Source organism: Netta rufina, assembly GCF_964035555.1.
Source record: "Netta rufina genome assembly, chromosome: 8".
Classification (NCBI taxonomy): domain Eukaryota; kingdom Metazoa; phylum Chordata; class Aves; order Anseriformes; family Anatidae; genus Netta; species Netta rufina.
This window is the reverse complement of record NC_140131.1, coordinates 5,980,988-6,008,604: the sequence shown is the minus strand read 5'-3', so window position 1 is coordinate 6,008,604 and position 27,617 is coordinate 5,980,988. Positions and strand designations below refer to the sequence as shown.

The 27,617-nt window shown below is 39.6% G+C and overlaps 1 protein-coding gene across 1 annotated transcript in view; it reads right to left on the bottom strand.

Annotated features, from left to right (window-relative positions):
• SLC1A7 (solute carrier family 1 member 7) overlaps positions 1–27,289 on the bottom strand; it is a gene marked incomplete at both ends in the record, with an annotated part of 47,529 nt that extends 20,240 nt beyond the window's left edge. The window contains 4 exons of the mRNA XM_084291110.1: positions 203–245; positions 12,421–12,636; positions 25,999–26,078; positions 27,149–27,289. Of these exons, the coding sequence (XP_084147236.1) occupies positions 203–245; positions 12,421–12,636; positions 25,999–26,078; positions 27,149–27,289 (480 nt within the window). The remainder of the gene's footprint in view (positions 1–202; positions 246–12,420; positions 12,637–25,998; positions 26,079–27,148) is intronic.
• Positions 27,290–27,617: the final 328 nt, after the last annotated feature.

Sequence of the window (27,617 nt, the reverse complement as noted above, 5' to 3'; positions counted from 1 at the left end):
CTATTAAAATAACTTTGACCTACTAGTTGTAGGCTGCTTAGGATAATGGAAACATACTTGTGAATTCCTAAATGCTCAAGGTACTAATAGGATGTGACATAACACAGCGTCTGTACCTGGGTTCTGCTTTACAAAGGTACATCTACATCCTTCTATGACGTTGGCTCATCTCTTCAGTGGTAACAGAACTGTAACCACTTACCTGCTTGAATGTGGCCTCAACAAGGTTGGCTGGAAACATGTTCCTAGAAATGAACAAATAAAATCATTTCTATGGGACTGCAGGCAATTTCTGTTCCCTGGGCCTCAGGCCTAGCACAATGTACTACTTATTTACCCTCCTAAAGAGCAAGGGCTGAATGGGTGCGGAAGGCTGCCTCTCTCCCCCTCCTGCCATACCGCTGTAACTCACTCAGCAAAGCACAGCAGAGGGACGGGTCCTCAGAATGAAAGTCTGGGGACTGACTTTGAAATACCTGGACTGAGACAGTGAGACCCAGGAGCTCTAGTTTCACTTTCTGGCTCTGCCACTGTCATAATTGGGACAACATCATTGCTGTCATTCCCTTCGCTGTCCGCTAACTGTGGAGACAAATATTTCTTTATTCTGTATTTTGTCTTGCATATTTGGATAATGAGCTGTTCAAGACGGAGTCAGAGTTTAGGGACATATTCCTGGGATCCCTGGGTGCTGTAATCTGCTTTGGGACTGCTGGTCACTGCCTTGAGATGACTCATGAACTACATACTGCAGCATGTCCTTATACACCTTCATCACTATAATCATCAGTGATGTAGACTTTATAGAGCTTTGGTCAAGAACAGTTTGCTTTCCAAACAGAGGATCTGATCCCTGATGAAAAGAATCGGGACTACAGCTGTACAGTCTGTTTTAACATGGTTCTGAGGCTTCAGAAGAGGAGATTGACATGAGGCAAACAGCTTCATCTTTGCTCACAGCCGAGCTACAATGGAAAACAATAACCATACACTGAGATTTGCAGTGAGCTTAATAGATTTTTAATTCCAAAAGGGACTCTTGTTATTACCTTTTCTGATTTTCATTGTATCTCAGGCCATGACATTTCACCCAATAGTATCTGGAGCTCATTTGTAACTTGTGTCTCAGCTAGATTATTACCTTGTAGAAAGACATTCAGTCCTAATTTGAAATGGAGAGCACACCCTCTACAGGCTTCAAAGAGGAATCATAGTGCAGTAGGGCAAAAAAGCTAAAAAGTCATATGTTTCCAGGTAGCGTTTAGGAATTAAGGTTTGTCTGATCACTCAAATAGGACCTAACAGAACTGACTTGTTTTCAGCACAAAGCTCCTGAAGCTAGAGGGAGAAGACAGTGGCACCCCGTGACCCAATTCTGTGCTTTCATATACACAAATGTATGCAAAGAGAATAATTTCTGATTTATCCCGAATTCTCTGACCAAAGGACTTTTTATTGAAATTCCAACTCAAGCCTCAAGACAGGACATCATTTAAGCATATGTGAAAGCCTGTTCTCATTGCAAGGAGAACTGCTGTATGCCTACACGGGTAAATGTGTGCCACGCTGAGACATTTTGCAGATCTGCTTTCCTCTTGCAGCAGCACCATTTGTGTGCTGCCAAGTGGAGTCATGGCAAGAGCATCCTGTGCAGCACTGGCTTAGAAAGAATGATTTTATTGCTCTTTTAAGTCATAACAATGTGACACTATGGTTGCATCTCAAATTATGATGGACAAGAGATAGAATCTGTTTTGGCATCCTCAGACAGAGCAATTGCTACAAACAGATAATTCATTATCCTTTGCAGGGTCAAGCAGAAGGAGAGAAATTAAGAGTTGCAGGGTAGCAGTACTGTCTGATGATTGAAGCAGAAGATTGAAAATGAGTTGTTTTGTTGGCCTGCTGTGTGAGAGCAGACAAACCACATAAACAAATAATTAGACATTTTGGTAAGGCTGTTGCTGTAGGGCAAACTTTAGTGTTATACAGGCAGGTTCCTATCAGCAGGCTAGGAGGTTGATGCACAGCACTTCAGTTGCTCTTCTTTTAACTCTCCTGGCCCTTTCTCTCCTCGGTGAAAAGCAGCTGAGATGACCTGTCCCTTGCAGCCTGATGTGCTACCTGGCATCACTGAGGAACCACAGCACCTCCTGGCTGTGTTGTACACTGCCAATGTCTTCTTCCATTTTACCAGTCCTGCTTAAGAGCCCCAGGCGTGATGATGCCTGTGCTCTATAAAGACATGAGAAGACAGCAGCCATGTAAGCAACCTGTCATAAGGCTTAATTTGCAAGGTTTAGTTAAATTAATTCAGTCCCTGTGTACACGCTGTCATTTAATTGCAGTGACTTAGCTTAGGACACTCACTGTGCAGCAATGTGGTCAGCAATGAACAACGCTCCCTACACTTACTGTAAGCAGTGCTGTGCTGCTGTGCTGCCATCAACTGAGTTGTCTCTGCAGAGCTTCCATAAAAGCTGATCATTCCCTGGTTCAAGTGTCAAATCTGTAGCCAAATCAAGGCAGACAACAGCCAGCTGTGCATCACTTTCCTATCAGATGCAGACACAACCTTCTGCCTGAGCCCCAGGAGCTTGGCTGCGGCTGGGGACTAAGGGAAGAACAGCTGGATGGAGCTGGACCTGGAGAGATGGAGAGGATGTTTACAGGAGAGGGAAGCGTGGAAGAGAAAAGTTCATTACTGCCTTATTATGCCTCGTAAAGGGATTCTGCTTCGACATCATTAAAGGCTTCACTGATATAAAATCACATTTGTTTTATGATTTGAGATGATCAGAAGAAAGGTTCTGTAGGAGTACAAAGTGTTAGTGTGATGATTGTGCTGTAACCTGCTGTGAGAATGTGAATTATGCTGAAAGCACAGAAAGAGTCACACTGTGCACTCCTGCTTAGATCTGACTGTGAATGTCACATATGAGACAAAGCTTTACAAAGAAATATGACTTTAATTGCTGATGATTTCTTTTTCTGCCCCAGTTTTATAGTTGTAATTAGAAGAATTAAGAACAAATTGAGACTGCTCGAGAAAAGGAGTATCATATGGTTAGTAGCTAGATTAAATGTTAGACAAATTTGTGGAGGATTAAAGCATTTTGTTTCTTTATCATTCTTTATCCCGCAGGAATTACAACTACCCACTTAATACTGGCTGCTGGAATTCTCCCAATATTTTTTAATATATTATGCACTGTGATCCAGTCTTTGAGACTAGCCTACCAAAGTTACACAATTTATCTAGTGAAGGCTGACCTGAATGTGTTTGCCAGAACTTCGGCTTATTTTTTATTTTAAGCTGGTTTACTTGGATTGAAAAAATCCAGTATTAGCCAAAATTTAGTTTTGTTAATTAAAAACATTCAAGAGAGCAATTCGTGGAAGAGAACTCTAATGAACCAAAAACAAATAATGAGAAGAAAGTAGCAAACTGCCACAAAGAGATGGGAGATGACTGGGAGTGTTTGTTTGGTTAGGTGTCTTCAGAAAGAGTTGACAAATTCCGGCCTTAGGGGAAGATTTTGCTGCATGTTGATATTTGCCTGCCTATCTTCCAGGCATCCAACCTACCATCAGATTGGCCCCTGCAGATCCCTACGAGCTTCACTGCAATTCTGCACAAGGATGAAGATCTACCCACGTGGATCTGGTATCAGGATCATAAAGCGAGGCTGTCCCTCTACTTGGAACAGGTACTGGTTTATCACTAGCATATACTGAATTAAAGACATTGTCAGTACTTTTGAAGTAATAATTCAAGCTGAGGTGCTCATTGCTGTCACCACCTATAAATGCTCTTGTGTTTATTCAATTAAGACAACAAAGCAGATAAAATATTTCTAAATTTGCAGCATTGCTTTCAAATTGCTCACAAGATACAGGACACAATAACACTGTGTGAAACAAAGCAATCTGGGATTCACTTCTGTAGTACAAGTGATTGTCTCTAACCTCGGCAGCACAATTCAGCATTCCTGGCAAAAATAATTTCACATAATAATAGGTAATTAAACATGGAACATAACAGTGAGTGAGGCTGGTGTGGAATATAGATAAATTTATGTCAAAGACAAGGATAAAGTTGTAAAACAGAAACAGACGTATGTTTTCTGGTTACATAAAAAAATTAAGAGCAAAATACTGTCTGCCCTGAGGTAGAACACAAGATGCATTTCCCAGAGCATCTTCTGCTTCAAGAATTCTGCCAGACAAAGCAGGAGTGTTCAATACAAGTTAGAAGAGTTAACAGAGATGAAATTTCAATATCAAGTCAGTGAACTTTCTATAGAGCATGAGCTGCTGAGCCACAGATGACATGCCTGGCCTGCATTTGCTGTGACAGTAGCATAAGCAGATAAGTGACCTACTAAACACCTCCTTTGACTACATCCTGCTGTGATGCACAGGCTGGTTCATTCTACTAGCAAATTTTGGAGTCCTTCCCTCATTCTTGCATGGGATAAGAGGATTCAGACATAAGGAGCTATCAAGAGTCAGAAATGTGTATGTATGACTATGGCAAGACATGTTCTGCAATTTGATAGCCATGGAATTTGAAGAAAATCCTGAAGACTTGTAGCAAGTACAGGCAGCAGCGGGTCTAAGGAGATGCTCTAAGGGTGCAGCTTTTAATACGTGTAGGACTATTTAGTACCTTGCCACTGCCAAAAATGAGAGGTCTTTTTCCCTTCTCCACTGTCTCCCAGCAATTAACCTAGCAATTAATACTACTCACTCATTTTTGCTCCCTTAGTTTTCTGCTGCTTTAGGAAGCTGAATTGTTTTAAGAAGTCCTTTTGCAGCTCAGGCCATGCTGTGGCACTGCCCCCAGGTCGTGGGCGCCCTCTGTCTCTTCAGAAGGCTGCTGGCTCTGAGAAGTGAGTGGCACAAGTATCAGCACTATTACACGGTTCTACTGCTCATGTTTTTAGTGGAATTGTCCACAGAACACAAGTGTACAGCTATCGGGATAGTTAGTTTGATGGCTCCTGCATAACTCCTATTACAAATACTAGGCCAAATTCTTGCTGTAATTACACTACTGACTATCTGAAATACTCATTTGGAGTTCTGACTACACCATCTGTTGATTCAAAGCATTCAGTTTTTACAGACTTTTTTAATAAGAAATTAGGCCAGCAGCCACAGGTACAGCAGATGTTGTTTCCTTGATTCAGAACACCCATTCCCTCTGGGGCACTCTGCTCTGCAGCAGCAATCTGGTTTTGCTCTCAGACTTTGATGTTATCAGTACTTAATCCCTGCCACACCAGACAGTCGTTGGCTGCAGTCTCCCAGGCTGTGGAATTAAAGCCACCTGTTTTGTTGTTTTTTTTTTTGCAACATACTTGTCCTCGTAATATTTTACTGGCCTATATTTGCATTGGGCATAAAACCATTTAGGACACTCTGCTCTCTGTCCTATATTTCTCACGTAAGAACTAATATAGCTGAGCTTGAAAGAACATTGTTTTAAGGCTGCATATTTGACAGTATTCAGTACAGCAGGGGTACAGAGACAGTAAAAATGGAGTCTGAATAGTTTGACATGAAAACTATGAAGTTTCCAGGTTTTACAGGTCTGCAGAAGAATGAACAGCACTATGGTTCTTATTTACTGCAATCTCATGTCAGGTGCCTCTTAGTTCTCAGTGGCATTCCCTTAACCTCAAAAATTCACTTGCATTTACTCTCCTGTGGATGACTTCATCATCAACCGTGTAGACATCTGACAACTGTTACTGTACCGCATAAGCCACGAATCGTGTCCTCAGCCATACTGGAATACATCTGAAATAGCTTCCTGCTGATGTCAGTTGCACTCCTGAAATCAAGGGCAAAATTTAATTCAGCAAGACTGAACTAATTACCTATCTCAGGGTCTATGTGCATGTTGCACATCAGTAATCATCTCCAGTGCCTCATCTCATTTGGATTAGAATAGAATAGAATAGAATTTAGAATAGAATAGAATAGAATAGAATTTAGAATAGAATAGAATAGAATAGAATAGAATAGAATAGAATAGAATAGAATAGAATAGAATAGAATAGAATAGAATAGAATAGAATATTTTGGTTGGAGAGGACCTACAAAGATCATTGAGTCCAACTGCCTGACCACTTCAGGGCTAGCCAAAACTTAAAGCATGTTATTTAGGGCATTGTCCAAATGCCTCTTGAACACTGACAGGCATGGGGCATTAACCAACCTCTCTAGGAAATCTGTTCTTAATATCAATCGCACTAGTCCCTGCCAAACGGGCCAAAGCACACTTTTGCAAGCATTGAAGTCCTCATTATTGTGATAAAAGATACTAATCAAATGCAAAAATCGCTAATCAGGACCAAGCCATTGTGTCTTGCTTGTCTTGTTGCAGATCAAGACAGGACTAATATTATGGAATCATTTTGCCAAATAGACTTTTTATCTGTCCTGAAGGTGACACTGTTGCATGGCATTTCAGTTCCAGAAAGGGATCTGGAGGGTGAACCTCCTTACTCTGCTTCTTCTCAAAGACAAGGTCATGACACAGCACTAACAGTGCTATGGCTTTCCAAGAAACTCATTCTTTGGGGTGGAAACACAAGCACATCGCATTTATAAGAATCTTGAAAAGGTTGAGTCGTATCAAAAGTAGCATGACAGGCCCAACACATATGCACTATTGTTCCAGGAAAGCAAAATTATTTAATAACAAGTGTTTATCCATCTCAGAACATGTCCAGGCCAATTTTCAGGAGAATGAACAATTTATTCCCCTGTAGGGCTGAAGATTTCCTAATGCAGTTTTAACTCCTGGCCCCCATGTATCTCCCACTCTGTAACCAGAGGGCAAAAAAGTCCACTTTGCGTTCCATCTCCCAGTCATCATCTTCATAACAGAATTATATTTTTTTCCATGTTGGTTTCCTTTTATGCCAAATAGGAACCACACATGTAGGGGCTTCAGAGCCTTTGTAAATACTTGAGGATCGGGATTCTGAGCAGCTTGAACTGCTTAAAAATTAACCAGAAGAGAACATCTGGTCACATACAGTGTTCAACAGTGCTGGCACCAGGCTTGTTTTGTGAGATAGAAGAAAACTGGCAGTTTGAAACTAATAAAAAAGGCTAGTTTGCCATAGGAAACATAAATATTTCTATCCTAGTAACACAGTGGCTTTTGGTAAAAGATAGAAGAATGTAGGCCAAGGTTATTAAAAAAAGTTATTTCACAGTTTAAACCCTGTGTCTTTTAATGCACTCTTTAATATCTTACTGCCTGTATATACAATTCAGTCTTCAGCTGTAAACTTCTTTAAGCACGATTTGTTCTGTGCAGCCTGGACATTTTTCTAACTACAGCAGATACTGGGTTTCTCCTGCCCTGTTTTGAAGAAATGCAATTTGTTTTTGAAATAAAATACCCCTTAGCTTGAAAAGGGGGAAAGGAGATTATTTTAAACAGTGTTTAGGATTGCCATGAAAATATAAATCCTCTACAATGTTTATATCCTATTATAACTATTAATGGTGTGTGTGTGTGTGTGTATGTATATATATACATAAATATATATAAAGCAGAAAACAAAAAATACCACCACCAACAAAAAGCCCTCTTTCGGTTAAAGCTGGCCAGCCAAAATGAGTTTCCAGATACCTGCTTCAAAGTCTATTAAATTGGATGCAATCCTGAATATTCAGAGGTAAAAACTGCTCTGATTTTTTCTTCAGTAAACTTCCGGAGTGTACAAACTTGTGTCATGCTTGGATAAGGCATGATTTGATCCTGTCTGTATTCACTGAGTTGTATTATTTGGAGCTTTTGAGCTGAATTAGCTCACAATGTCATTCTGTCTGGTTAGACTTGAGAAAGACTAAAAATATATGTGAACTCTATATTTTCTGGTGCCAGTTTGCACACATGATCCGCTGTATATGAAACAGGAGGGTGAACCTTCAGTTTGGCTGGGATTTGTTTCCTAATGTGAATGCTCATGGTGTACGATTGTTTATTTTTATCTCATCAGCCAAATTTCATTTCCGTTGATGACAAATGCAAGTAGAATGAATTAAGTTGCAACAAAATTTACCCTTGCAAATTAAAGGTATTTGAGAAAGGAAATGGAGTGTGGTGGAAATAATAACTGCTAATGTAAACAGTGTGGTCCTGTGAAATATATCTTGATTTACAAACCTGCATTTTCTAGTCTGCTTGTCAGGTGAATATATGTTTCCAAATTAAACAAACCAAATGTCTTAAACTGGGCATTATTCCTGCAATTGTGTCCCTTTTTTGTCCTTTTGGGCAAAACACGTAAGATATGAATTATTTTTAAAAACGGTTATCTTGCCTTTCTTAATTTCTTAACTCAAAAAAAGCTACTAAAAATCCACTCTTATTTTTGGGAAAAGGTACAGAGTTAATTTCAATAATTAGCACAGAAAAAATAAGGTAAAGATCTATGTTGATTCATTGCTATTATTTCCATCGAGGTGCCCCAAAAGCCACATTCCTAGAACAAGACCCCTACTAGGTCTCATACAAGCTGCAAATATTTCCTCTGGCACCACAGGTTTTTTTGAATGACCCACAGTGACCTTTTTATTTTTTTCATATCTCACTTCTCCAGCTGTAAGAAAGGAAAATGGATCATCCCTCCCTCAAAGAGGTATTGCACATCATGAGAATAAATGCATTAAAATTCATAAGGCATGAGGTGCTTTGATGCGTTTAAGAGTACAAGAAGATGATCCTTAGCCTGAGGATTTATAGTCTTAAATATGGAAGAAAATACAATTTCATGAGCCTTGCAATGCCCATACCAGAAACCTTGAATATAATTAAGGCAGATGTGTACATCTGTCTCAATCTAGTAATAATGAAGCATCTAAAGAGAGAAGCATCTTTAGAACAGCATCTTCTGCAAAGCTTCAGACTCATGATTGCCTTACCTTATGAATAGTAATTCAGCCCAGATCCTTGCACAATGCCAAAGAAGAGGGGCAAGTTATAGAAGGGCAGATTTCTGCACAAGTATGAAAGTGAACTAGCTGGTTAAATGGATGTCAACCACAGACAGCAGAAGATGCGTTTGATTTAAAGCTGGATCAGATTAAAGGAAAAATTCAGACACATAAGATCAAAGCAGCACTAAAGATTTTCAGTAGAAAGCCTAGTAGAGTGTTGAAAATACGTGTATTATTCTGAATTCAGTGGCCATCCTGTCCAGGTTGAATCTGGGAGAAAATCGGTAGGGGCAGATTCATATCCACAGATCTTGTCCCCCATCTCTGGAGGTTTCTTTTAGAAAAGAAACCTTTCAAATATTTCTGTTTAGAGTGGCAAAAATGGCTGACTTGTGGATACATGTTTCAAGGAAGGAAATTCAGTATGATAATCAGTTAATACATATCCTGGTTGATGTGAGGGTTAGAGCCATTTCAGAATCATGTGGTACAGCGTCCTAATTGTGTCATATACTCTAGAGTTGTTATTGTTTTCTTTTACATAATAGACAAATATATGGGGGAAGCACCACCTGCAAAATAATGCTGTGTATATGGTACATTATGCTATTCCTCCATGTACCATACGTACTCCAGAAATGTGAATATTGATTAATGTTGTAGATGTTCAGAACAATGATGAGGCTTAGCAGCAATTCTTTGTTTTATTTATTAAAGCCACTTCTAAAAGCAGAATCCTCACCAAAAAATTTCCAGAAATTCAATTTCTAGCAACATCCTTCCTCCCTGCCAAAAATTCCAAACCTGACAATGTCCTATACAACAGCACATGAAATGATAATACATTTATCATTTCAAAATGGCTTCAAATCTGGAATAAGCGAGGGGGAAATAGGTGTATCACCATGCCAAGATTCATGCCTTTAAAATAAACCCCACAATTATGTCACGTATATCATCTCTCCACTTGTACACTTAGCATTCTTTATTTGAAGAATAACAGATGTTTCCTGCGAGAACTTCTGTGCACATGTGCAATTGATAAATTGGGAGGAAATTAATGAATTGAGAAGATAAGCCAATCTGGGCCTAAAAAGATGGTCTCCAGCTGTGAATGGAAGTGATTTATCATTGAGCTGAAGGATCAGCTTTTCTAGCTCAAACCAGCAGATACATCATTACATTTAATCCAGACTTCCACAAAGATATCTAGGAGTTTTGCAGTTGACTTCAGCAGAGCCAGGATTTCACCCATAGTATTTATCTAGGCTGAGAGCCCACTCCCCACAGTTGTATTATTATTTATTTATTTAGTGAATGTGGTTATTTCTGTAGTGGAGGAATAAAAAACATCAGTCTGTGCACTCAGGGTAGAAAGAGAGTACAGCTGTAGCTGGTTCCTAGCACAGAAACAGGAGAATGAGCTTTAGTCTATCTGTTCAAGCTTCAGTAACGAGAGTGGCTAATTGGCCTGTCATTGTTGACATTTGCCCAAATCATAGACTAAACTAACATGACTGGGTGAAAACATGAATACCTGAAATAGGCATGGAAATGGTTATAATTTGCTTAGGTAAGTGTTTGTAGGAAGAGAAATTATAGATGATGCAAATGCTTAGATCAGAAAATAGTATTTTACCTGCAATGAGACTCAACAGAATAAAGCCAAACATTGCCAAACAGAATAAAGCATTCGCCACTAAATCTTTGGTGTACAGGGACCTGAACCAGCCAGATAAAGAGGAGGGGGTGAAATCATAATTAAGATCTTGGGCTCTAGTCATACAGACATTCAGTTGTTGGATGCAAATATAATATTATAGAACTTAATTTAAACTTTGCAACCCCACATTATTTTTCATCTGACATCTCCATGAACTGGCTTACTCTTGCTTTCAAAAAGCAATGAGGCTGGTACAAAGGGATGGGAACCTATGGCTCGAAAGACCCTTTCTGGAGCTAACTTTAAGATCAGTTTGGGTGTACTATTGCACCATTTATCTCCCTAAGCATTTATATGTTTAAGAATGAGGCCTTAGGAAACAGCTGAACACCTGTTCAGGCTTCTAACCACTGACACTATGAAAATAATCATCAAGATTACACATTTTTGTTAAATTCCCTTTTATGTCTATTTTTCTCAGATTCAAAACTCCAGTTCCTTCCTCCTGGTAAAAGAATTATAGTCCTTCATGCAGCAGAAGCAGAATATTGTGATTTAACTAGTCACAAGCACACACATGAATCCCACTGCACGTAGATCAGAGCAAATTCACCAAGGAGATAGGGATACCACTACGTGGGCATCTTCCCATTTTAGTTGAAGATTGTGGTTTTGTGGAAGGCTACAAAAGAGAGTGTTCTCAGCTGCTGCCCCATGACTAACACAGTTTGGCACCTTCTCAGTAATACATTGATACCACAGAAAAACATACGGCTTTCAGATGGGCTGGCTAAGTGCAACTTGGATGAGAAAGAAAAGATTTTTGTAGGCTTTTCATCCCAGTTCCTTCTGATTTGAAGTCCCAGTAAATCTAATGAAAGTACTTTGTGTGCTGATGCGCAGTCTGGGTCAGGAACTTGGGTTTTTGAAAGAAAGACTGTCCAACGCTTTGTATTTTAATAAGTAAAACTCCAAAGAGAATTCTTCATGGTTCAGACACACACTGAGTCTAAAAGCCCTTGTCCAATATATTATGAGATCACTGGCTTGAGGAATCACCCCAAAGGCAAAACTTGATCTTTTTGCATGAGCAAAATAAATCTGAGGCACATCCTGGGTTCAGTCAGGAAACTCATCCCACTAGCACCTGAATTGTGGATACAAAGAGGGATATTCAGGCAAGGCCATCAAAATACCTATTCAGGGTTCAAATGCTGGCCTAAAAGAACAACCCTCTCTTCTGCCAAACAAAGCAAAACAAACAAGGAAAAGCCACAAAACAGAATAAATAATATGATGAAAATAAAGAAAAAAAAAGGTCGCAACAGTGGTCTTTCTAATTAAATCCTTCATCTGAGAGCTGCCATGAGCAGTTATAACAGCAGTTTCAAGGGTTATTTCCTGAAAAATGGGGGTTTCAGCCTTTGTATTTAGGTTTTTCATATTACAACTGTCTGCCCTTATTTAAATTAACATTATATCTTAATACTGTCTTCATATTAATAATAGATTTCATGATGAGCTCCACAGGCTACACTTGATTCTATGGGAGTATAAAAACCAATGCTGTTAGTATTTCTGTTACATTTGGTGTCCATTCATTTAAATTTTACTAAGAAGTGACAGCATAAGCATCTGATAACTTGAAAATCATCTGCAATTTACTTTTTCTTAATTTAAACAAAGTGTTCATCATTAGGTTCAGAACTTATCCTCAGGCCACAGTTCCCGATGAGTTTATGTACAAAATGTTACCTCCAGAAAACAGAAAGAATGAATGTAGTTACCGGATTAGGTCTAGCAGTGCATCTGCAGAGCTCATGATGGGCTTCCCACCCTCTTCAGTGCTCTCCTTCTGTGCCGCTCCACCAGGATGGATAATGGAGACCATAATTATTCCCACAATCACAGCCACAAATGTTGTCCATAGGTAGTAAGTGACAGTTATGATGCCTAATCGGCTGGAAGTCTTGGCATCCAGGGCTGCCAGCCCAGACATTAAGCTGTGGAAAGAAAACACAAAATACATAGTAGCTTTTGCATAAAGTTAATGCAACAGAAAACCCTGTTTCCTAGTTATTCCAGTTTACCTGCTTCTTGTGTGATTGCCTGCGTATCTTTTGTAGCTTGCCATAATGCAAAAGCTGTAGCTCTTGTATCTAAAACAATATTCCCTAATTGCTATGTGAGATCCTGGTTCCTTGAAGGAACTTGCAAGCGTGGGCTGCACGCATGGGGACTGAATCCTCTCAACTGCTCCTTGAAGCTCAAGGGGCAGTTTCCCATGACGTGCTCTACTCTGTGCTGGTGCAGCCTCACCTCCAGTACTGTGTGCAGTTTTGGGTGCAACAAGATAAAAAGGACATAAAACTGTTAAAGAGTGTCCAAAGGAGGGCTACAAAGATGATGAAGTGTCTAGAGGGCAATACATATGAGGAATGGCTGAGGTCCTTTGGTTTGTTCAGCCCCGAGCAGAGCAGGCTGAGGGGAGGCCTCATGGTGGCCTGCAGCTCCCTCACGAGGGGAGTGGAGGGGGAGGCGCTGAGCTCTGCTCTCTGGGGACAGCGACAGGACCCGAGGGAACGGCATGGAGCTGGGACAGGGGAGGGTCAGGCTGGGGGTTAGGGAAAGGTTCTGCACCCAGAGGGTGGTCGGGCACTGGGACAGGCTCCCCAGGGCAGTGGTCACAGCACCAAGCCTGTCGGAGCTCAAGAAGTGTTTGGACAATGCTCTTAGATGGTTTGGTTTTGCGGTGGTCCTGTGTGGAGCCAGGAGTTGGATTCCATGATCCTTGTGGGTCCCTTCTAACTCAGGATTATCCTATGATTCAAACCTTTATGTTTGACAGCCCAGGTCACAGGAGCAATGGCAATAACTAGTCATGCAAACTTAGGTATGAAACCCTACACATAATTCTACATAACTGTAGAATAATTCAGGTTGGAAGGATTCACTGAAGGAAATCTGGTCAGCCCCCTCACTCCTTCCTGTGTGAAGCAGGACCATGATTTTAAAATGAAAAATACTAAGGGGTAGGTTGGACATGCAAATGCCTTCAGGGGCAGGTGTGGCTGTGCAGTGGGAGCGAAGAAAATGCTGTGGTGATTTTACCATCATCTTTCTTCTTTGGCTTCTTTCCACTGCCAAAGGATGGTCAGTGGCCTTATAAAGCCTACCTCTGCTAAGCTATATAACTCTCTACCAAGTGTTTAACTCACACTGGCCCTCTTTTACCGGCAAATTAGGGTAGTTCTTGACCCCTGAGTTTGGTCCAGGCTGCTCTGACATAGATCCTGGTGCTGTTTCCAAGTGGTCTGAGGCTAAGATTTGAGTTTAGTGTTGCCTGGGACTTTACACTGATTTTGCTTTGAATGGTTCTCTGTAATCTCTCCAAAGGATGCATCTCAGGAAAACTGCAGGTGAAATAAAATACCACATTTGCTATTTGGTGTGACCTGATTGTCCGGCTTTATCATCAAAACAGAACCGATTATCAGGCCTTCCTACATAAATAGTCGTGTACTAAGCTGCACCTCCTTGAATAAGATCTTGACCTCACTCTGGTCAGTAAGGTTGTCTAGAGCCAATACTAAAGTGCAGCTTAACCTTTATAGTAGATTTAATGAAATCAAATGGGTGGGATTTAGTGCTCAGGTTCCTGCTATCCTCTAGATTAATTAAGAAAATGCATTGCTTTTCTGCATTGCCAATCTCTCATCTAGGATGTTTTTTGTTAACGCTACAGGAGCAAGGGGAAATATTCATTGTATTGTAATACAGATCATTTAGAAAATGAGCATCTCCATCTCTCTCACTCTTGTAACCATTGTTATTCCCTCTCTTATCATTTTGAGAAAAATTCCACCTTTTTGTGTGCCTTAAAGTATCATTTACAAACACAGCAGTACATATTAAAAAAACAGTAGCAGCAATGACGGTTCCTTGGCATCTCCCTTGGATGCTTCCATATGGAAGACTCGTTATTCTAAAACAGTGAGTTAAATGTTACATGTTACATTACTTTTCTGTAAAACAATCACTGTGTTGTTACTTAGATTTCTAGGACTGAATTCTTCTCACAGGGTGAGGTTTCACAAGCCACTGAGCCAGTTCAATAGCTTGCTGATGCCCGTAGAAGCTGATACCTATATTGCACTAGATTTAGGATTGTTTTGGTCCCCACGCTGCCACCCCAGAAAACAAAACAAAACAAAACAAAACAAAAAGTATAATCAGGTTGATTTCTAACTAGATGGATGTTTTTCATAGCAATCATTTTCTGTGTTCATCACAGGTATATTATGCAGGGAAATGGCCATCAGTGGTACGAAGGGCTGATCCTTGACCAAGCAGATCTGTAGCTTGTAGGTAGGACACCATGAAGGCTGATGACTTGGAGAAGGCACTAAGGAGGAGACAGCCAGTACAGCTTTCTTCCTGGTACTGCCTGGAAGCTGTTATCACTGTGGGAATGGTGCACTGTGTCTCTTGTCCCTGATGCCACTGTGTTGTGTTTGTTCTACAGAACAAACTTGTCTCTTATCTTGTTCACCTGAGAAGCATGTTCAGGAGAACTTAGGGGCAAAAATCTTACTCAAGTATGCCCAGTGGGTCATCTGCTTTTGGGGGTGCCACTTCAGCCTCAGGTGTTGGGTGGTTGGGATCTGGGGGATGTTATGCTGCTAAAATCTAATCATACATACATTGGCTCTTAGATGGCAAATCCTGAGGGGGCTAATAATGAGATTGCTCTGTCTTGGGGATATTCATTAACAAGATCATCATCTGTAATGAGATTATCCTGTCACCAGATAAAGTCATGCTCAGTTCATGCTGTGATGAGAAAGTCCTCAAAAGTAATTAACTATGGAGGTGCAACAGGAGAAACTGGTGTGATGAAGGATGAATAAAGGTCTGGGTTCAGATAAAGCCCTGTGTTCTTCCTGGCCCACAAAGCTCAGTTTGAAGAAGGGACAAGAGGAAGAAGTTTTCCAGAGGCTGCAGAGTAACGTCAAACATTTTAAACAATTGCTCAGACTGATTTTTAGGAAGAAATGCCGGTAACTAGTAAGAGACTGTAGTCACTCATTAACTACTTCTCATTTGTCTTGAAATATTTGATGTCAGAAGGAATAGGACAGAAGACATCAAGATTAATAGACATACTGAGCATCAGAGCTACTGTACAAAGTCAGTAATGCACAGTTACATCACAGGATTTCCTCATTGCTGATCCCCAGAGTTCCAGCATTCACATAGTGTAGCCGAGGAATGATGAGAAAAAATACTCTTCTCATTTCCTAGGGAATAGGGAATTCATCAGGAATAGCTTCCAAGTGGTTTAACTAAAGATCACTGTATTGTGTTCAGGTTTTCCCTTAAAACTAATTTTTATCAGACTTGCTTGGCTACATCAAACCCTTCCCAACATCTTCCAAGCTTCTTCTAAAACTGAGCAAAGATATTCCCATGCCATTCAGTACTAGACTCTCATGAAACACAATGGAATGAAAAACGAGATACCTTTAATTCTTGTCAAGCCTTAGCATCTGATTAGGCTCGGAGTAACAGAAAATATATTTGATTCATAGGTTAAAATCATCTGACTTACTATGTAGCTAACTATCCTCCACAAGTATGTTTTCTTCATAACTTCCATAAAATGTTTTAATGATTGCCAAATGGACAAAAAAGGATTAAGACAATCAAAAACAATCCGCAGCTTTTCTGAATAATTACAGTACTTGTCACTCTCTTAATGAGTCTGGCAAGAAAAAAAAAAATCCATGAAAGTTCTTGCAATTTCTTATTTAGGGACCACTTCTCAGTTTGTATATAAAAAACATAATGTTGAGAATAAGGCTTCCAAAATATGTATTAATGAGTTTTAGATGCGATATTAAATCTTGTAGTGCAGGATTTAAGTGAAATCCCTGGTTACTACAATTAAAGACGTTTCTTGCACCTTGCTTTGAAAACAGCTGGTGCTGGACAGGAGCAGACATCATCATAAACTAAGTAGCCTCATGACTTCTTTATCTCTTGCATAGGTTGTTCCAATTACAGGAGAAAATGGTCTTTCTGTGGCTTTTCTTTTTGCTGTCTAGAATAGTCTGCTTCATTGTTTTAGTCTCCCATCTTGTTTGTCCAACAGCTTTTGGATGAAATTGTGTATTCTCAGAGACTAAACACAATTTGGAAGAATAGCCTCCAAAACTGTTGTATGTGCTCTACATGTAGGTATCTGACCTATGGTCCTTTTATTTTTGTGGCTTTCAAGCCTCTTCAGAGTTGTGTTTTGATGACCTCAGGACCACTACACAATGAAAAATTCATGCTCCACAATATTTGCAGGAGTAAAATCTTATTTAAGGTTTGTAGTTTTATTCATAACAATTAAAAGATGTCTAGATTATTTTTTTTGAGACTTGGATAATTCTGAATCTACTCTGCTTTGTTTTCTGGCAGCTGTTTTCATGCAGACAAATTTGTCTTCTCTCTTCTCTGAACTAGTCACATTTTTATTGGTGAAAGAGACTCAGGAAGCCAGTAAATAAAATAGCAGTATTTTGGTCAATGGCTGGAAATGGAAAACAATTCAAGAAAGTTTATTTACTTGCAGCATTTTAGTGGGGCAGATATTTAAGGCTTAATTATTTCACTAAGACTTCAATTGTTTCATGATTTACAGTTACTAAAAAATAACAACAACAGTTAAATTACTTTGTCTAGGATGGCTTGATTAAAATTTGTTTACTTTTTTTGGACAGTCTTTATGTGATTTATGAAAGGTTACAATAAATTATTTCTCTACTGGGTCCTGGTTGAGGGAGAAATGTGAAGAGGGAAGCCAGGATCAGAGGAAGAACTAAAGGAACCTAGATTAAGTTCTTAAGGGGAAAATGGAAGGAATGAGGAAGCCCTCAACAACTCCAGGAATTATTTTTATATGTGACTAAATAAAAAATTAAACACTGTAATAATACAAACAAATGAAACTACTAAATACTATGTCTTACATCTGCTTTAAGAAAAACCTGCATAACCTCCCCTCTGCAACCACAACAAAAAAATTATTACAGCAATTTTCAAGTAATGAGGAAGGGAATTCTGTCGATACCTTGGAAATCTAATTAGTCCCATGCAAACAGGTCATTAAACTCTTATGAGCACCCTTATGGCTTGTTCTGGCTGTTACTGTTAAGCATCAGAATATTTATGAAGTATTTTATTTACAAATAAAAATAGAACTGTCTAGCTTCCCTACCACTCTCTACTTTTTTTTTTCTGTTGCTTTCTGATAGAAAGCAAATTTTTGACCTACATCGAGAGCAAACCTAGATCCCCAGAAATGGAAAAGACAAGAAGCTGCTGTTAAGACTCCATTCTGCTTGTTTATTTTGTCTTCCTCACCACCAGAAGCCATCTGGATGTTGCTTTGAAATAGATGGATTATGGATAAAGTTATCAGAAAGGATTAGTGTGATTAGAAAGACATTAATCCTGTCATGAAGTAATGGTCAAGTATTAACCACCAACAGTTGGTCCTAGAATCATGTTTGTTTTCATTCATCCCGTACCCTCCCTCGCATTCTCATTTTGTAATTGCATGCTGTAGAAAAGACCTTCCTGAGCAAGTTGTCCCAGTGAGGCTGGGAAGCTCCTCTAACAGCTACATTAGAGATGATTATATTACAGTTGAGCATCATGAAAGTGAAGTGCTGGCTTCACTAATGCTGCCTGGTCACGCAGGCAGGCTGTCTCGTAGCTTTTTGTCAAGGTCAGTGCCTTTAGGTTTCAACGTGGTAATAATCTCCATTTCCATAACTTGAGCCATTTAATCATCTTGAAGTGCTTCACAAATATAACAGACCATCATATAGGAAGGCAGTATCTCCACATTACAGACAAGGAAACAAAGAAATTAAGGTGCTTATTTAAATACAAACAATTTGCCGAGAAAATGATAAGCCTGAAGCTACCTCTGTACTGCGATGGGCCATCATCCTCATCGGTGCCCAGGCTGCTTCACTTCCATGGAGGTACTATTTATGGAAGAACTGGTTGCAACAATGAAAATAAGACACTCTACGGTAATGAGAAAAAGAGATAAGAAACTTTCTCTGGTTCTTTCTGTAGTTTGATGCTTGATTGTGCTCTTAGTTTCCAATGGAATTCAAATGATTTTAGCAGCAGGGATCAGAATGACTTTTGCTTTCCAGGATATTCTTTTGCTTTCTTCTAACACGACAGAATACCTACAGAGCTAGATGCTGCTGTGGCTGTGATGGAGATTAACGCTGTCATCACACACCACAGTGACAGCGGTACTAGTGGGAGCACCATAGCCGCTCTCCGTCTCTGCTTCACCCTGTGTGGCCTCCCTTTACAGTGTATATATATTTTTTTAATCTCCAGATGCCATGTCACACCACACAGGAAGAAATGCCTCCTGCACAGACTTGCACAAACACAGCTGGTTAGCACACTGCTGGTCCCTACCTGTGTACATGTCACAGACAATCAAGTGGCATCTTGGTTGGAAGCCGGTGCCACCCTACACTTCCAGTCCCATCCACCCACTTCTAAGTGATGCCAGGACATCTCATGGCATGACATCATTTGTCTAAGTACAGAGGAATGTAAAATCCTACAATAACCCATGCTCATACCCTGAACTAAGCTGGATTAGGTACGTGTCATGTACTTGCAGAGGGATGCCCCGTTGGTACAGATGACCACTCTTTCCATGTATGTTTACGTAGAGCCCAGACAAGCAATAAAACCTAGGTTCTCTGTGAACTTTACTGAGATTCCAGTAGTTTTGGGGACTGCCAGTGTATTAGCAGACTTACGATGATCTAAACACAGCTAAGGAACTAGCATGATCACTTGTACTCAGATGAATGATCTCTATCTAATGTCATGTATTATTAGAAGTTGTAGTATTGCAGTGTGATTTTCAAAGGAGATGGCTTTGAAAGCCAGGAGAAGGGGCTTCCTAAGGTTTATCTCATTTGAAAATCAAATAATAGGAAACAGCATTTTTAAAGTTTAGATATCTAGGCATCAATGAAAATAAAGTGGCTATGCACCATAGAAATGAATACAGAAAGTGGTAGCTGTTTTACAACCAGGACTGTTGCAGCAGTTTCTGTGCAGTTAGATTACCAGCTATAAACAGCACATAAAGTGTGAATTAACTTTTCAGAGAGCCTCAGGGTACAACTGTTTTGGTAAAGATAGTGGAATCTCAAAGGTGTCAAGCATGATGGAAAATCTGGCCCTTCATCTTCAAGCTACAGCAAATAAAAATGCTAGAAGATCTAGCTGTCTGCAATACACAATTTGCAGTGCTTGTATTAAATTTTACAACCAGGCTGTCGGGAGCTGAAACAACTAATTCTACTTTTCTAGTACATCAGAACATGCAACTTTCTGCAATGCATTTTTTTCTCTGTTGAATAATGCTTTATGAAATAGCAAGAGTTTTATTTTTTACCCAAAATGTTGAGCTTTCATTTTCCTTATTCTGTGGCACTTGTAATCTTTAATGATAAACCAACATATATAACAAAAAGCCTGCCAAGAACTTATATCATGCATTGTATTTTCTTAGTGTGCTAAAGGAAATCCGCTTTTATGGACTAATGTAAACAAGGCAGGATTTTGTTTAGCTCACAGTGAAGATCAATGTGTGATGGCTATTCCGTCATTGCTTCCTCTCCAACAGTTCAATACACAAGGCTACTGGGACACATCTATAAATGCTGGAAGGATTGAACAGCAACCTTTGATCACTGACTGATAAAGCAGACCTGAGATAATGTAATATAGCATGTGCAGAATTCAGGCTGGCCTGTTGACTTTAGCTGTGCTGATAAAGCATTTCCTAAATGCAGAGGTCAGGATGCAAATGAAAACAAATTTTCTATTAAATATGGTTGTGCAGCTTAACATCTGTGGAAAGCACGGAAAGAGCCAAGAATCTTAATAATACTTGATTTTCTGTTCCGTAAGTTCTTTCAAGTGTTTTTAGATTAAGAAAAGACCAAAAGGATTTGGAAGACAAATTTGGATTATAAACAAAAGTCAGATTTATTCAACTGTTTATAATTCACACGTTTCTGTCCTAAGAATACAGAAAGGATTCAGCCAGCCCCTCAAACTTCACATGCCATTTCTCTTTCTTTTGCGAGACACTAAGTATTTTAGAGTGATTAGAAGACTACAGAAAGATTCTGTCAAGTCACAAACTACTCAGATCCCATTTGTAATCACATCAGTGCTTTCCACAGTCATTTACCCTGTGACCATAGATGTCTGTTGCACATCGTTAGATCCCTACTGATGCCACCTAAATAATTTCTACTGAGTTGGTCCAATTTTGTCATTGTGACATCCATAACTCTGTAGCATGTTGCTTTTCTCCAAAAACAGTTTGTAACTGTAGGTTACACAGATAAGAAAAAACACAAGAAAACTATTAGATCTGACCACATATTTCTAAACACAGCTAACAACATTGACAATGTCACAATTTATAAAGTAGTGAAAGCTCTGAAGATGTCTGAGGCACAGAGAAGAGATTCATAAGAAGGTTTCCTAAGAAAGTAGAATTCATTTTTCCTCTACAAGCTCAGGGAATTTCTAAGCATCATTTGGAGAACGGTTGGGGTAATCTGAGATCAGTTCAGCAATATAATAGAGATACGGGTAATTTAAAGTAGTTAATGGTGTTGAGTGAGATTGCTGTGTGCCCAGTTCTTCATATCCTTGGGTAATCCTCCCCTTTCACTTTCATTCAAGTGTAGTTCTGCTTTGCACTCTAAAAGTATACGTATTTATCCCCTTAAGTCATCTCCTTAACAGTCCCATCTCTAGACCAACCTCAATAAAACAGCAGATGCCATATCCTAGGAGAGGGCTAACAGCTTGTTCTCACTGGAGGGAAATGTATTTCTGTTTTTATTTCCAAGACAGTGATACATGACAGGTAATTCAGAAATGGGATGCTATACACACTTTATGTTACCATTCAGGCATCCCACATATTTTCCCATACTAACCCAACAGAATATTTACCCTCTCTTGGGAAGACCTGTTCCAAAGTGCTGATATTTTTCTATAGGCAACGTAACACAGGTAAAACAGAGGAAAAATTCCAGAGTTGAATAATATGAAGAAAAAGCCCTGTGTTTCCAATTGCAATTTAATTATACCAGAAAATATGTGTGCTCTGAGGACATGACAAAACACTGTTCTGAGCACTCCTCTGTGAACTCCTGAGGCTCCTCAGTGAACTGTGGGCAGCATTTTGCAGCCACTCCTCAACAGCTCACTAGATAATACAGAATTAAATTTGATTGCACTTGATTAAGCTCCATTTCGGCAACTGCATAAGCATAGGAACAGTGACTGATATTTAGCAAAGAATGACTGGAGAGGATAGTTTAATTCATATGTGGTAGAAAAGACCCAAGCGAAAACTGATGAGAAGTTTACATTATCTATCCTTTCCCATTTAATCCTCAGTTAAACTATGTGAGTTTTTTCAGGATAATATAAAAATTATCTCTCAGGACCAGGAATGGATTAGAAGAAATAGCACTGCACATACTGTCATTCATGCAAAACCAGTATCATTGAGTGAATGAATTTTGGCTGGCAACTTGGTTTAAATTTAATTATAAGAAAGAAGACATTTCATGTCCTTCTAGAGATTTGTATCTCCTTTCTGAATAGGCATGGTATTGCCCATACCAGCCACAGATTTACATTCATGGTAGAAATTTCAGACTACAAAGTTCAGTAGTGGCCTCTGAGTGTTTGGGTAAAATTTTTCATCCCAAGCAAACTCTTAAGCTTTAGTAATAAAACAGACAAATAATCTCCAGTCTGTGGTGTATTATCAGTCTCGTTTACACTAACAGCAAGCACTAACAGCAAGCCAAGCAGTGCCTGAAACAATTCACCCATGTTAATGGTCTGTCTTATTTTAACTAAACCACAAACTCCCAAAGAATATACTATCGCTCTGAAGTTATTTAGGGTATGTCTGCGCAGACAACTACAGACAGACATGGACTCCTCTGTCTTCACTTTGAGCTGCCAAGACTGGTCCGGAAGCCATAGAGCCGCGCCAGCCCTTCTCATACAAGTTTGGGCACAGAGCCATGCTAATGCGGCTACAGGCTTCCGGCACGCAGCTGGTGCAGGTCTGCCCGGTTTGGCTCATAGGCTGAGCCAGTTCACATCTGTGTGCACCCAGTGGATCTCCACAGCCTCTTATGTAGTTATTACAGTTTTCAGATCTTCAAATATAACTAACAAGTCCCAATAGACAAAATTTGGTATGGCACAGTAGAGCTCAACAAGAACAGAATTCCATTAAAACAGCAAGAGCAATATTTTTCATTAGTGGGATGTTAAAAGGCCAATGCTTTCCCCAAATCAGAGAACTGAAAAAAAATAATATGGGTAAAAGGGTGCTATGCTGGAGTAGTTTCCTAACTAAATACCAGGCTTTAACAGCATGAGTAACAATGACCCACTCAGGAATCTGAGCAGAAGGATAAGGGATTACCAGAACTGATGGCATTATGGACAGGAATCCCCTTAAAGACAGACAGTTCTATATTTAGCATACCGTATTTAATTCAGCCAACAACCCCCCAGAAGTATCAAATATTTATTACTATCCCCAAATGAACCTTCAAATAAATGTAAACTTTTATTAGCATACAATTGCTTGTATCAGACACAACATACTTAGAGGAATGGGCTTTAAATTTGTTAAAATTCCTCGTCAAATTAGTTATTTAGATGTGTTTTTGCTTAGTGCAGAGCACAAAAACGTTGACATTAGATTTGAGTATTTCAAGCTCTCAGAACCTGAGAAACCAAAGTGATGCATGGGTGTCTCAGACAATCAGTTTGTCCTGAAAGCACTACCTGCTGGTGGAGGATACATGTGGTGTAAAAAAAAAAAAGAAAATAAGCTTATCATTAACTACACTGAAAGAAAGTAGAGATTTTCTGGGTAGGCAACACTATTAGAAAAAGCCTCGGATGGCCTCCTGTATATACAAGACCTTAGTGCACGGGAGTGACTGCAAACACCCCGGTAACAACTCGTGGTTCCTGACTCTTCTAGACAGAGCCATCTCCTGGCTAAAGGATGTAATACGGCACCGAGATCCCTTTGACAACCTGTTAAGTTCTCTTTCTTCCTCAGACAAGTTAATCAATTCTAACAGTACAGCTCAGAGATTCCTTGCTGATACAGCTGTAAATAACTTACAGCTATCAAAGGCTGTGTGAGCAGCTTTTTCCACTGTGCTGCTTCGCATCCTAGAATCTCAAAAAAACAATCAATCAAACAAACAAAACAAACAAACAAACAAAACACACACGCACACACAAAATCCAACAAAAACAAACAAACAAAAAACACCACAAGGGTATCTAAAGGACTATATATTTTAGGGAAGGTATGTGCCTTTACTCCAACCCTTTTCTGTCCTCAGTAGATCACTTGCTCATGTGACATAATGTTTTCCTTGGAAAACTCTCCTTCTACCTTCTCTAAAAAATCCTTTATTTTGACTTGATGTTTTCTAGCTGTGTAGGACACAACCAGGTATGAATCTATGGTCACATTAGGAGTGCCAGACATGCAAGCACCATGAATCTGCTTCATTCTGTACAAAAACGTGGAAAGTTAGATGCCAAGATGGGATTTAAAAATAAAATTAGCACTGGACTGTGTTTACTTCCAGTAACTCTCAGTGACCTGAAGTCTAGAAACTTATCTTTCTCTTAAAATGAAAGATGAGTTTTTAGCATACCTATTGAGTTCCAGAAAGAAGCTGAGGCTTCAAGTAAAGGCACCAAATACTACAATATTTTTTTTCTCAGATCTGTTAAGGTAAAGTTAGCTTTGCTACTCTCCATCACTCCTTATCTCTTCTCTCAGCACTGGGCTGAGAAGGCTTTTGTCTGTCTAACTGGTATTTGGTTGTTATTGTAGTCAGTTGTAAGACAGAAAAAATTACAGGAGAGTAACTGTTGTGCTAAATTAGGCCAACCCGCTGCAAAGACAGCTTCCATGCACCATCCCTGAGCATCAGGATCTAGATCATTAATTCTGCCACTGATAAAATCTCATTATTTAAGGTTCTGCCTTTAACATACTGGGAAATCACTTTCACTTCCAGCTGAAACCATGCATACATTAGTAATTCACTGGACACACAGTTTTTTTTTTCAATATTTATCATACTGCAGCAAATCTTCAAAAGAACTACAGAGGATTATAAATTAACTGTACTTTTATTAACTTTTAACTTTTATTAAGTTGGCAGCCAAAAGGACCAACTGTACCCTGGGGTGCATCTGGCACAGCACTGCCAGCTGGCTGAGGGAAGGGACTGTCCTGCTCTGCTCTGTGCTGGTGCGGCCTCACCTTGAGCACTGGGTGCTCATTTAGGCTCCACAGTATAAAACACAAAAATCTATTAGAGAGCATCCAAACGAGGGCTACAAAGACGGTGAAGGTCCTATAGGACAAAGTGTATGATTTGCAACTGAAGTCACTGGGTTTGTTCAGATTCGAGCAGAGCAGGCTGAGGGGAGGCCTCATGGCGGCCTGCAGCTCCCTCACCAGGGGAGCGGAGGGGCAGGCGCTGAGCTCTGCTCTCTGGGGACAGCGACAGGACCCGAGGGGACGGCATGGAGCTGGGACAGGGGAGGGTCAGGCTGGGTGTTAGGGAAAGGTTCTTCACCCAGAGGGTGGTCGGGCACTAGGACAGGTTCCCCAGGGCAGTGGTCACAGCACCGAGCCTGACAGAGTTCAAGAAGTGTTTGGACACTGCTCTCAGACATTGGGTCTGACTTTTGGGTGATCCCGTGTGGAACCAGAAGTCAGAGTTGATGATCCTTGTGGGTCCCTTCCAATTTAGAATATCTTATGACTGTATGATTCTGTGATTTTTCATCCACATTTGCATTGTGTATTATTTAAAATATTTAGATTTAAGGTAGGCTTTTTGATATGATGGGTTAATTATTCATTTAACTTCTAGTTCTCTTGAAGGAAAAAGTCCTCCCATTAGGTGGAAGGAAGAAAACATCAATTAAAAAAACAACTAGTCTTTGAGCAAATAAAACCTGTATGAGGTACTGCAGAAACGTTCCTATTGATTAAAGAAAGATGTTCATAGCTCTACTTTCAATATGAATCTACAGCAGTAGGCAATGCTCCCAGCACTTCAACATTTATTCAGTCAAAACCAAAGTATGCTATCCTATTTCTTATTTAGGAAACTTTAAAAGTTATTGGAACGATCACTGTCTTCACTTACCTTGAGACAACCAGGGGGAGGATCAACATTTTCAGCATCCTCATCAGTAACTCACCGGGAAACTGGAAATAACTAATTTCCTAGAAATACATGGAGAGATGCTTATTGTTTTGAGATAAAGACTATCTGCCTTCATGAGACCTGCTAGAGCTGTGAGTCAAGTGGTACAATCAGGTAACACTGGTAAAATCTCAAGCTTTAGTATATAAGGTAGCAAAGGTTATAGGCTTTAAGAGATCATTTTAAAATTCATTCAATTACATATTGTGTTGTAATTTAACAAAACACGCAGGATTTTTCATTCCTTTGCAAAAGATGACAAAAATGAAATAGGACACCTCCTAGGGACTACTATTAATAGGTTGCCTTGAAAAATATCTTCATTCTGCATTTTGTGTTTTGCTAGATGTGTATGAAGCTACTGCTTGGAAACAAAAAGTCTTCAGACTACAGATAGGGGTAGAAGAACACAGAATTATTTTAGCTCTTGTGTTTACTAAGTGCCATAATTTTTAACTTTTTATATTATACAATTTTTATATTGTATGCTCAAACAATGCATTCAGCAATGTATGTTGCCCTGTGTACACTGATAGACCAATACAGTAGTAAGAAATGAGTAGTAACAAAAAAAAAAAAGCTTAGTTTAAGTACACAGGAGGAGAAATCCCCAAGTGACACCAATAACATGGTCTGTTAATGATGGGAGATCTTAAATTTATTAATATAAAATACTATTGGCATATAAACACTTGTACCACCATACACCTGATGGTGAAAATTATTGCCAATGTTTTCTTTAGACATACACGTTCCAAGGTAATATAAAATCTAACAAACATATGATACTGTTTTTACATTGATTCAACTTATTATCTATTCTCACAACATTGCAATGTAGTTATGTCATATTTACTAGGTATCTTAAAGACCAGAACACTTTGCAATACACAATGTTTGAGAATGGGTGAAAAGACCCAAAGAGCAGCGTATAGATCAATAAATAAAACAAATTAAACAAATTTAACAAATACACATTCATGCTTTTTATCTCAGAAAGTCCATCCTGAAGTTCCTCAGTTGCTATGTCTTTTGTTACTTAAGTATGATATTTTCTCTGCAGTGATACACTCACCCATGCCACACATACCTGCTGGGAGAGACGTCTCGTCCTAAGGAAGAATCCGAGAAGACAGCCCACGGTGACCGACAGCACTGAGAGAATGAGTAAACCATTTCTTTTACAAACATCCTTGACCCGAGCGAGGATTGCATCAAAAGCCACTGCCATGCTGTCCTCCGTGCAATTTGGAGAAGAATCAGCATCCCACGGAGAGAGAATTCACTCACTCCTCTTGTAGGAGTGGACAGACCTAGCTCTGTATAGATCAGATCAAAGCATTTCCAGTTCTGCTTAGCTGACCTGCAAGGTCACCCCTCTGCCAATCGCCACCAAGCAAACAGCTGGCATTATTGTTCCAAATTAATACCAATAAGCCTATTATCGACTACATCATTAAGAGCCTGGAAGAAGATTAGGGGGCTCTGGAAAATTAGAACAGAATGCAGTAGTATTTCTAAAACAAGACTGGTTCAAAACAAAGCGATGTTCTTGGAAG